The sequence below is a fragment of the Pimephales promelas genome, chromosome 10 (genome assembly GCF_988280905.1).
Source record: "Pimephales promelas chromosome 10, fPimPro1.hap1.1, whole genome shotgun sequence".
NCBI lineage: Eukaryota > Metazoa > Chordata > Actinopteri > Cypriniformes > Leuciscidae > Pimephales > Pimephales promelas.
This window is the reverse complement of record NC_142778.1, coordinates 37,437,598-37,450,048: the sequence shown is the minus strand read 5'-3', so window position 1 is coordinate 37,450,048 and position 12,451 is coordinate 37,437,598. Positions and strand designations below refer to the sequence as shown.

The 12,451-nt window shown below is 41.9% G+C and overlaps 1 protein-coding gene across 2 annotated transcripts in view; it reads right to left on the bottom strand.

Moving 5' to 3' along the window:
- Positions 1-12,451, bottom strand: part of fbn1 (fibrillin 1) — a 70,953-nt gene that overhangs the window by 12,943 nt on the left and 45,559 nt on the right. For both annotated transcript variants that reach the window (XM_089116572.1, XM_089116571.1), the window contains 15 exons: positions 11,421-11,543; positions 9,899-10,057; positions 8,531-8,602; positions 8,298-8,423; positions 7,906-8,028; positions 7,592-7,711; positions 5,593-5,709; positions 5,385-5,510; positions 5,145-5,264; positions 4,842-4,967; positions 3,394-3,546; positions 2,080-2,142; positions 1,878-2,003; positions 1,367-1,486; positions 1,081-1,203 (listed from right to left, as the gene is read on the bottom strand). In XM_089116572.1, coding sequence (XP_088972698.1) covers positions 1,081-1,203; positions 1,367-1,486; positions 1,878-2,003; positions 2,080-2,142; positions 3,394-3,546; positions 4,842-4,967; positions 5,145-5,264; positions 5,385-5,510; positions 5,593-5,709; positions 7,592-7,711; positions 7,906-8,028; positions 8,298-8,423; positions 8,531-8,602; positions 9,899-10,057; positions 11,421-11,543 — 1,797 coding nt within the window. The remainder of the gene's footprint in view (positions 1-1,080; positions 1,204-1,366; positions 1,487-1,877; positions 2,004-2,079; positions 2,143-3,393; positions 3,547-4,841; positions 4,968-5,144; positions 5,265-5,384; positions 5,511-5,592; positions 5,710-7,591; positions 7,712-7,905; positions 8,029-8,297; positions 8,424-8,530; positions 8,603-9,898; positions 10,058-11,420; positions 11,544-12,451) is intronic.

The following is a 12,451-nucleotide window of genomic DNA, read 5'->3' as shown; positions in this document are numbered from 1 at the left end:
ATGTGTATAAAGTGTGTTTGTATGTGTGGGTTTGTGGGTGGGTGTGTCTGTTTTGCACTCTAGATGTTGTAGAGTGTCACCCCTTTCCTGCGGTTTACTTTTTTTTAGAAGACAAAAAATTCGTACCAATTAAAAAATTAGTACAAAAATTCAGAGAATTTTTTTTTGCCAATTTCCCATTCATTTTCTATGGGGGTCATTTTTGACCGAAGAGCACAAGTGTGACTTTTTTTTTACGACCACTTAGCATGCTCAGATCATGACCTCAATTTTTTTTTTTGGATTCACATACATAATGCCATAAAAGTCACCAAGTTTCGTAACATTCCGATGAAGCTGTGATTTAAAAAAATTCAAAACAGAAATGTTTTCGGTCAGAAATGACCAAAGGGCACCTGAGAGTTAAAGTGTTAGTTTCTTTCTTTCGTTCGTGATTTTTCTCTTTTTTTAAAAAATAAAAATCAATAAATTTATTCTCATTTTTTTTTCATTTTTGTCTAATTATATTCTATTTACAAACTCACCACACACAACAATGGCCAAAAAATGTAATATGTTGAAAGCTAATCTCTTCCTGAAAAACATGACCCCACACTGATAGCAGATTGCTTCAGAATCTTACAGTAATAAATCTAAATGTGATAAACACAGCTCTTCTCCCTCCAGGCTGTGAAGGGTTACGCCGTGACATGCAGCGGTGCAACCAATCACAAACATTCACAGATCGGATCATTTACGGTTTTTGAGTCACGGATCGGATCAGCAAAAGAATAAATAAATCTGATAAAATTATTATTATTATTAAAGACAAGAAAACAGGCAAGAACAAATACACAAATCACAAGCAGTCTAACAGTATTTAGGTAAAGAAATTAATAACTAAACTATTTGGTCACTGTAGAAATGAAATATAGTTTCATGTTTGTTAAAGCTGTATTTTTCTGTTTTATTCATATTAATGACACAGACAACAAGAGGAATATTAGGCTACTGTCACTTTAAGACCGACAGCACAGACAGAAAACACGTTGTACCCCTAATCATGTGTGTGTGTGTGTGTGAGAAAGCGCTCGTCTTTACCTTTGCACATGCGTTGGTCTTCTCTCAGCACGTATCCCGCTGGACATCTGCATTCGTACGACCCCACCGTGTTGATACAGCGGAATGCACACAGCAGAGCATTCTGGGAACACTCGTTTACATCTGCAAACATGTCACATGTTATAATCAAGTTCACACTAGCACTCAGTGGAGTGGGGCGGACAGCAAATCCAGCTATCATTAGCAGTCGAGTTGTTGCTATATATTGTTATAGTTAGGGCTATTGTTATGACAGGAAGTACATCATCATCAGCAGGTCACTGACCTTCACAGGTCATCATGGGTCCGGGCTCGAAGCCCTCGTCGCAGCTGCACTCGAACGCTCCCTCCACGTTTGTGCAGGTGCCGTTCCCACACGGGTTCCCCAGCTCACACTCGTTCGTGTCTGAGGAGGATGACGGAGATGCATGTCACATGACCACAAACACACAGTGCTATCAAGGTTCCTACACATATTCCAGACTTAAATTTCCAAATCTCTTGATTTTTCAGACCACATTTAACATAATTAATGCATTCAGCATTTTGATAATATATTTGAACAAATTATTATGGCTTTTAATGATATATTTGTATGTTCAGCAATGTTCACTTGGATCCGATTACTGGATTGGCCGACGGAATAATCAGCAGAATACTCCATTACTATAATAACGAGAGCTGCAGCGCTAATATTGTCCATCGCTAAATTAAATGTTTCATAGTTGATTAGTTTTGGAGTGATCTGTGTTGTGTGCTGTAGAAATGAAGCCGGCGTGAGGCGTTTGAACTCTGACCTTCGCAGTTGATCCCGGTGAAGTCGAGCCGGTATCCGAAGGGGCACTCGCAGCGGAACGTCCCGTCCGTGTTGATGCAGTGGCCGTTCCTGCAGATGCCGGGGTTCTCCGCACACTCGTCCACATCTGGGAGATCAGTGTGTGTGAGATCAGTGTGTGCTCATGGACACATGTTGAAGGAGTGTGATTGGCTGACACTCACCTACAGCCTCTTCGTTTATAGTGAGAGTCTTTCCCATGGTGGAGCACAGCGCTTTATACGTCTCTGAAACACACACACAAACACTGTTACTGACTTTAAATCATGTGTGTGTGAGTGTGAATTATCAATAACGAACATGAACAAACATCACAGATAGATAGATATATATATATATGTGTGTGTGTGCATGAGAGTGTGTGTGTGCAGGGACGTGCACAGACATTTTGAGGGGCAGGGGCTCAAGTGAAAAAAAGGGCACTTCTCATAATTGTTTTATTTATTTATTTTACTTTTTTTAAACAAAAAAGTATATATATTAATACGACTTTAATATTTTTTAAAAAATATTTAAAAAGTTAATTAATTTTATCTTCCTCAAACTCGTACAATTGTTTAATTTTCAAAAGATGTCTACAAAATAATCTGTTCACACAGAAATCACGGTCTCCTTCGTATTCATGCGTTTATAGAGCAGCAAAGGAAACCGTGCCACAGTGTGTCAATCAAGTCCTGATGGTGATATGGACTTCACATTTGAGGGAGAACTGTGTCATCATCAAATAAAACCTTTAAAATCCACATTTCGAGTTTGCATCTGTAGATTTCTTCTAAATTCACCAATTTAGATTTCTAAACTTCAGGGGAAAGACTCTTGATGTAGCTGTAAGTCATTAAATTTAATAATAAGAATTTTAGTCCATACAAATTCATAAAAACGTCCGGATTTTCCATACAAGGCCATAAATTACATTTAGCCACGTCTTAAATTGAAATGCTCATTCATTCATTATCACTATACAATTTTTCGCGATAAAAAAACGATATCAAGTTCGAGTCAAAATCGTCAATACTCGATATCAATATAGAGTTCGATAAACGTTCGATAATGTTTACGTGGCAAAAGAAGCGCGCGCGGCTCACGGGCTGTTCATCCGCTCGGCTCAAAGTCCAAACGGCAGCGCCGCGAGTTCACTAGAGGCGACGCGTTTACTCTGATCGGCGCTTCAGAACTCCTGACCGGATATTTACATACACTATGCATTAAATATATATTTGTTTGACAGGGAAACTGTGCCCAAATAGTAATATGTATTTTCTTAAAAAATAAAATAAAAAAGCACCCCAGAAAAAAGGGCACTTTCTCTCCAGGAATAAAAAGGGCAGGTGCTCAAGCCCCCTTTGATGTCTATGTGTGCACGTGCCTGTGTGTGTGTGTGAATTATCAATAACGCACATGAACAAACATCACAGAATAGATATATATGAGTGTATGAGAGGGAGTGTGTGTGTGTGTGTGTGTGTGTGTGTGCTCACCGTCTTCAGCGGAGGGGCAGATCTCACACGGGTCGCCCCACCCCTGACCCGGCATGGCGCTGCAGCAACAGGATCCTTTGGTGGTGTTGAGCGGCTTCGGGGACAGACAGCGTCCGTTCTCAAACTTAGTGTAACAGTAGTTCACACGAATATCTGACAGTCGGAGGAAACGGGGAGTTTATTTCATTTTCTGTAAAGCTGACTTGATGTGTGTTGTGAAGAGCAGAATATGAAAGAATTGGCAACAGGGAGAGACAGTAGCCATGTTTCCATCCACTTGTCAATCGAATTATCTGAAGTTCGGTAAAAAAAACACGTGCGGATAAAGCTGGTGAAAGTGTGTTTCCATCAAACGGCTTTAAAGCGAATAAAAACCCGTACGTAATGACGTCACATGCTGTTTTGCGATCAAATTGGTATATCGAATTGATTTGAGACATTTTAAGATGTTTTTCGCACTGAATCGAACAACATTCAAGCAAACTTTTGCAAACAAAGTTTTGTTAGACAAAACGGATTGCGCCATCTACCAACAAATTCACAAGTTGAAGCCTAATAATGCTTATTATGTGCCAGTTGATAGCGACATATGTATGGGATAATGTATGCGAGGCGGTTGTTGGTTGTATTCGCTATAACAACCGCCTCGCTGTTATTATCCTGCTCATTACATAATCAACCAAATAAATAAATCAATCAATTATTTGACACAAAATATTGACTTAAAAACGAGTTTATTGATTTAAAAACGAGTATTGCTTCTGCTAAAGAAAATAGTCTGTCTCTGAACTGCGTCCATGGCAACGGTGTGTTATAGCAACACCGCAGTCTGTTAACCAGAAATAACAGACCACATTCTACATTACAATTCAACCAAGCCACTTAAAAACAAGCAAAACTAACCCAAGAAAACAGCGACGCTATAAACATTGCTATGATGATGACGATGCACGTAAATGCCCGACGACAGCGGAGGTGACTGTGGTTTGGGAACGAGCGCTCCATCAGTTCTGGGAGATCGTGGTTCACGGAAACCCTTTGGTTGAAGCATCTTTTTGCTTTGTCCACTTACATCTGTCTTTGTTGACGTCATCCGCCATGTGTGCGCAAACAGACTGGCCGGAAATGAACTCGTCTTCTGACGTGTTGCAACCATAAAAGGGCCTAAAACTTAATCACAATTCATTATTTATTCGGCAAATAACGTTTCCATCAGCTTTTATCGCATTAGCCGTATATCGATCACGAGAAAATCCGATGAGACCGAACGCATTTCATTTGAGTCGATTTTCATGAAATTTCATCGAATTTTACTGTTTCCATAAGGCATTTTTCATTCTATATCACTTAATTCGGACAAAAACGTGTCGATGGAAACATGGCTAGTAATGCCTAAAATCACAATACAGGAAGCAGAAATAAAGCCGCAGTTCTGACGTGTCACTCACCCACACATCTCTTCCCGGACGAGGACAGCTGGAACCCCTCGGGACAATCGCACCGGAAGCTGCCGGCCGTGTTCACACACTTCCCAAAGATGCAGATCTCGGGAGTCTGAGAGCATTCGTCGATATCTGAGCACAAACACACACACATGATGGCGGCGGGTAGGCGAGTCTCCTTCATTTATACACACTTTAACAATATCGAGTGTTTATAAGCGGCTGTACGGAGATAACAGGAGATTACAGTCACAGTGTGTGAGCATTGAGACCATGACGCTGAGAGGATCGTGGTGACGCGACACACACCTTCACAGCGGTCGTTCTGCAGGAAGTATCCTGATGGGCAGATGCACCTGTAGGAGCCGTCCAGGTTCTGGCACGTCCCGGGGCCGCAGGTGCCAGGGCTGATCACACACTCGTTGATGTCTGAGCCGAAGAGCACAGGAGCATGTGGATGTGACGTCAACACACACACACACACTAACCCGACCCCTAAACCTGCCCATCACACACAAGCACACTTTATCTCTCAGCTTGAGGACTCACCCACACACATCCGGCCGTCAGGAGACAGTTTATACCCATCCAGACACACACACACAAACGAGCCCACCGTGTTGATGCAGTTTCCGTTGCGACACAAGCCCCGGAGCGCCGTGCACTCGTCCGTGTCTAAACCACACGCACAAAACGGACGTTAACACAAACACATTCAAATGAATAAATATTTGTGTGTGTGTGTGTGTGTGAGTACCGATGCAGTCGCTGTTGTGTGACAGCTGGAATCCTGGGTAACACAAGCAGTTGTAGGAGCCCACAGTGTTCTTACAGGTTCCGTTTCCACACGGCTGACGCTCACACTCGTCCACATCTGAACACACAACACAGACGGTTATGAACACAGGCGGATGGTTAGTTATGAACACAGGCGGGTGGTTAGTTATGAACACAGGCGGATGGTTAGTTATGAACACAGGCGGATGGTTAGTTATGAACACAGGCGGATGGTTAGTTATGAACACAGGCGGATGGTTAGTTATGAACACAGGCGGGTGGTTAGTTATGAACACAGGCGGATGGTTAGTTATGAACACAGGCGGGTGGTTAGTTATGAACACAGGCGGATGGTTAGTTATGAACACAGGCGGATGGTTAGTTATGAACACAGGCGGATGGTTAGTTATGAACACAGGCGGGTGGTTAGTTATGAACACAGGCGGGTGGTTAGTTATGAACACAGGCGGGTGGTTAGTTATGAACACAGGCGGGTGGTTAGTTATGAACACAGGCGGATGGTTAGTTATGAACACAGGCGGGTGGTTAGTTATGAACACAGGCGGATGGTTAGTTATGAACACAGGCGGGTGGTTAGTTATGAACACAGGCGGATGGTTAGTTATGAACACAGGCGGATGGTTAGTTATGAACACAGGCGGGTGGTTAGTTATGAACACAGGCGGGTGGTTAGTTATGAACACAGGCGGATGGTTAGTTATGAACACAGGCGGGTGGTTAGTTATGAACACAGGCGGATGGTTAGTTATGAACACAGGCGGATGGTTAGTTATGAACACAGGCGGATGGTTAGTTATGAACACAGGCGGGTGGTTAGTTATGAACACAGGCGGGTGGTTAGTTATGAACACAGGCGGGTGGTTAGTTATGAACACAGGCGGGTGGTTAGTTATGAACACAGGCGGGTGGTTAGTTATGAACACAGGCGGGTGGTTAGTTATGAACACAGGCGGGTGGTTAGTTATGAACACAGGCGGGTGGTTAGTTATGAACACAGGCGGGTGGTTAGTTATGAACACAGGCAGATGGTTAGTTATGAACACAGGCGGATGGTTAGTTATGAACACAGGCGGATGTTAGTTATGAACACAGGCGGATGGTTAGTTATGAACACAGGCGGATGGTTAGTTATGAACACAGGCGGATGGTTAGTTATGAACACAGGCGGATGGTTAGTTATGAACACAGGCGGATGGTTAGTTAGTTATGAACACAGGCGGATGTTAGTTATGAACACAGGCGGATGGTTAGTTATGAACACAGGCGGATGGTTAGTTATGAACACAGGCGGGTGGTTAGTTATGAACACAGGCGGATGGTTAGTTATGAACACAGGCGGGTGGTTAGTTATGAACACAGGCGGGTGGTTAGTTATGAACACAGGCGGGTGGTTAGTTATGAACACAGGCGGGTGGTTAGTTATGAACACAGGCAGATGGTTAGTTATGAACACAGGCGGATGGTTAGTTATGAACACAGGCGGATGTTAGTTATGAACACAGGCGGATGGTTAGTTATGAACACAGGCGGATGGTTAGTTATGAACACAGGCGGATGGTTAGTTATGAACACAGGCGGATGGTTAGTTATGAACACAGGCGGATGGTTAGTTATGAACACAGGCGGATGTTAGTTATGAACACAGGCGGATGGTTAGTTATGAACACAGGCGGATGTTAGTTATGAACACAGGCGGATGTTAGTTATGAACACAGGCGGATGGTTAGTTATGAACACAGGCGGATGGTTAGTTATGAACACAGATGGTTAGTTAGTTATGAACACAGGTGGGTAGTTAGTTATGAACACAGGTGGGTAGTTAGTTATGAACACAGGGCGGATGGTTAGTTATGAACACAGATGGTTAGTTAGTTATGAACACAGGTGGGTAGTTAGTTATCTACATGAGGATGCACACAGATGGTCAGACAGACGGGTGTGTGAGGCTGATCTCTCACCAATACACAGGTCTGGGGTGGATGTGAAGCCGTTGGGGCAGAGGCAGCGGTAACTACCCACCGTATCGATACACTGACCCGGACTGCAGATGTTTGGATTCTCAGCACACTCGTTACGATCTGAGGGAGATCACATCAAATCACACTTTAACTTCAGGTGCAATGTGTCTTAAAGCAGGACTGGGCTCTCAGTTTGGCTGTTTTAAACACATTCCTCCCTGTTAAGCATGACAGCTGCTGTTGCTTTTTTGTTCTATTAACTTTGATATCCGAGTAGCACCATTATGAGTTGGGAAATACACACACACACTCACCGACACACTGCTGGGTGGGAGTTTGCCGGTATCCAGGTTTACACTCACAACGGAAACTTCCAGGAACGTTCAGACAGACGGCGTTCTGCTGACACACCGGACCGTTCTGACACTCGTCAATATCTGCACACACACACATCACAAACATCAGTCTGTAGGAATGACAGCTAGTGGTCGAAACCGGTACTGCAGTCCAAACTCAAAACATTGAAGATCGTCAAACATACTATGGAATTTTTATGCTTTAGTAGAGTGAAAAAGTTAACATCACACACAGAGCATCTCATTTTCTCATAGCGCCGTCACTCATTCGGCTGTTTCCGTTACAGACCTGAGACTCCCGAATCAGATGAGGATAAATGAGCTTTCAGAGACACAGATGGAGCTCTTACCCTCACAGATCAGCAGCTTGTCATTATAAACGAAACCCATCGGACATTCACAGCGGAAACTGCCGACAATGTTGATACACACGCCGTTAGCACACAGGCCAGGGATCTCACGGCACTCGTCGATGTCTGCGGATCACACACACACACACACACACACAGGGTGGATGTGAAGTCTTAGAGGGACACAGAACTGTGTTTGAATGTCTTTAAGTGTGTGTGATGAACGTGTTTACCAATGATTCGTCCAGTGTAGATGTCAATGGAATATCCCGGTCTCTCACTTCCACACAGCACAGCGAACTCATCTGCAGCAGAGAACCACGGTCATGACTGTGTGTGTGTGTGTGTGTGTGTGTGTGTTAAATTCAAGAAACATCCTCTTTCTTCTACGCTTCCCCTGTTCACTTCTAGACCATGTTTGAAACTTCGCTCTTCTTGTGTTCATGTCTCGATCACTTGCTGTATTCTATTGAAGCTTGTTTCCACCACAGAATAAAAATAAAATAAAAATTGCTACTTTTTATCTCACAATTGTGAGTTTACATCTCGCAATTCTGACTTTAATTCAATTGCGTGTTACAAGGTCAGCATTGCGAGATATAAACTCACAATTGCTTATTATAAAGTCACAATTGTGATGTGCGCAATTGCAAGGAATTAACTCACAATTCTGACATTTTTTCGCAGAATTGCATGTTTAAATCTAAAATGCAATTGCGTGTTATAAAGTCAGAATTGTCAGTCTTTTTTTTCCCTTAGATTTGGACTCCCACAATTGACCCTTCATGGAGTTTGATTGACAGGCGATCTGACCAATCATAATCCACCATCCGCGTTAGTAGATTAACATTTATTTGAACTTTAAAAAAAACGGTGTACTGACGTCTTTCACGGTTAAAACAACATTCCTTCTGATGTTCATTCATGTTTATTTGATGCTATAATTTAGGGTGACCATATTTTGATTACCAAAATCCAGGACACTCGGCCCAGCAGACACATGGGCCAACTCAAATGATACTCGAAGTTTACTCATACATTTAAAGTAGGTTATGCCTCCTCTGTATGGATAGAAAATTGTTATATTGTTATATGAAAACCGGACAGTTGGTCACCCTATATAAAGGAAGAGATGATCGGAGCAGCTTTAGTGAGCGATCCGTCAGACACAAAACAGTTTTTATTGTTTAAATGACCAACTTTAAAAGGGGACTTTGAGACTTTGTTTCATATCAAAAGTAAGCTTGTCTGTCCTTGTCAGTGTGTTGTCAGTGTCCTCTGCTCCTGCGTGAGAACATGACGTGTGTGAGAGAGGCATGGCTTGTCGGACATAGCAACAATAACTAAAGTCAATTCTGAGATATAAACCCGCAATCTCTAGAAAAAAGTTAGAATTGCGAGTTTATTTCTCGAAATTGTGACTTTATAAGACTTTTATATCTCGCAATTCTGACATTGTAACACGCAACTGAACTAAAGGCAGAATTGTGAGATAAAAAGTAGCAATTATCTTTTAAAATGTTTCATTCTGTGGCGGAAACAAGCTTCCATGCGTTCCTCATTTGCTTTGTGTATGAACAGACGTGAGGTGTGTGTCTCACTGGTGCTGGGAACGGGACAGCGCTCGCAGGGTTTGTTCCAGGCCCGGCCGATGTTGTACGAGCAGCAGCAGAACTTCTTGGTCATGTTGAAGGTGAGTTCTCCATCACAGGTGGCGTTATCAGAGTAGTAGTTCCTGTAACACAAGCTCTTCCGCATGTCTGAACACACACACACACACACACAAAAGTGATTCAAAAGCGATTCAGACAAAAGCAGTGAGATTTTCATTAATGAACAGACGGCAACTACAAGAACGAATGCACGGATCTAATACGGTTTACATTCGCGTAGGATATAACAGTGTGTGTTGCATGAATACTCCCCACGATATGCATTTTGTCACAACTGAATGTGTATTTGACCATTAGCTCTAAAATCGAAGTTCTTTTTCACAGCTTATTGTGATTTAAAGGAGTAGTTCACTTTTGAAAAAAACTTTTGCTGATAATTTACTCGCCCCCGTGTCATCCAAGATGTCCATGTCTTTCTTTCCTCAGTCGAACAGAAATGAAGGTTTTTGATGAAAACATTCCAGGATTTTTCTCCATATAATGGACTTCAATGGGGACCAAACGGTTCAAGGTCCAAAAGAGAGTTTCAGTGCAAACTGTTCAAAGGGCTTTAAACGACACCAGATGATGAATAAGGGTCTTATCAAGCGAAACGATCGCTTATTTCAAAACTTATTCCAAAAATGTAACTTTTCTAAGGACAAATGCTAGCCTTGCTCTATTCTGTGAGGCGCGTTTGTAACGTCACGTATTACGTAATTATGTTCAAAAGGTCACGGGCGACGTAGCCGAAAGTACAGAGTCAGTGTTTACAAGTTGAACGCATAGGTTGAACGTGCAAACTAACTCAAACGCCGTTTACAAAAAAAGGAATTAAAAGGAAAAACAACGATGTCGGACGATTTTGATTCTGTACTTCCGGCTACGTCGCCCGTGACCTTTTGAACGTAATTACGTATTACGTGACATTACAAACGCGCCTCACAGAATAGAGCAAGGCTAGCATTTGTCCTTAGAAAAGTTACATTTTTGGAATAAGTTTTGAAATAGCCGATCGTTTCGCATGATAAGATCCTTATTCATCGTCTGGTGTCGTTTAAAGACATTTGAAGCTGCATCTGAAACTGTTATTAAAACTGTCTTTTGGACCTTGAACCGTTTGGACCCCATTGAAGTCCATTATATGGAGAAAATCCTGGAATGTTTTCATCAAAAACCTTAATTTCTTTTCGACTGAGGAAAGAAAGACATGGACATCTTGGATGACACGGGGGCGAGTAAATTATCAGCAAAAGTTTTTTTCAAAAGTGAACTACTTTAATACAAGTATAACGTGTCTATACCTTTAAGAAGTAATGCAAAACACTTTAGAAAATCGATTTTTGAAATCGGTGAATCGGTAGAAGACAGAATCGAGATTCATTTTTGAATCGATTTTCTCGTCCACCCCTAATAAATATAACGTTAATTATTAACGGTAACGGTAACGATAATCATTGCGCAGACTCACCCATGCAGTTGTTTCCCCCGTTGATCTGCATGTACTCCGGTGGGCAGACACAGGTGTAGTTGCCAATAGTGTTGTAACAGTAACCCGGACCACAGATGCCAGGCCGCTCACACTCATCCACATCTACACACACAATTTCATTCTTGCATTTTAAACACATTTCACTTCTAACTGGTCCAGATTGACATCGTGTCTATGCCGGTTGTTGAGTCAAAGCGAGGTAGTGCATTCATTACTGATTATAATGGGCTGCAGCACTAATGTGTTTACATCATGTGACTGTAAATGTTAATAAGAGTCGTTCAATCTTAGTCACACTGGGTCATAACCGAGCACAACATTTTGTCTTTTGCTTGGTTTCTGAATCTGTCACTTTGCTGTTGGTGGCCACGCCCACAGAGAGAGGTCCAGTCATAAGTTTGGGATCGGTGAGATGTTTTATGTTTTTAAAGGCTCACCAAAGCTGCATTTAGTTGATTATTAAATATTATGAGAATTTAAAATATCTGTTTTCTATGTGAATATACAGTAAAGTGTAATTTATTCCTGAATGTTCAGCATCATTACTCCAGTCTTCAGTGTCACATGATCCTTCAGAAATCACTCTGATGATCAAGAAACATTTATGATTGTTATCAGTGTTGTGTACAATTTGGTTCAGGATTCTTTGATGAATAGAAAGTTCATAAGAACAGCATTTCTCTGAAATAGAAGCTTTTGTAACATTATAAATGGCTTTTCTGTCACTTTTGATCGAATTAATTGATCCTAGATGAATAAAAGTATTGATTATTCCTTCTGTAATAATATTTCGTATTATTTTTTTTGTATTTTTAATCAAATAAATGCAGCCTTGGTGAGCAGAAGAGACTTAATTCCAAAGCGTTTGACGGGTAGTGTAGTGTATAATAAGCTCCAAATGTGTCCTGATTGGCTGAGCTTTTTGCAGCTTAGTTTTATTTTATGCTTGTTTCGTTTTCTGTCTGGTTTCCCGAAAGCTTTCTATCTGCACAGCTGTGTGTGAAGCACTA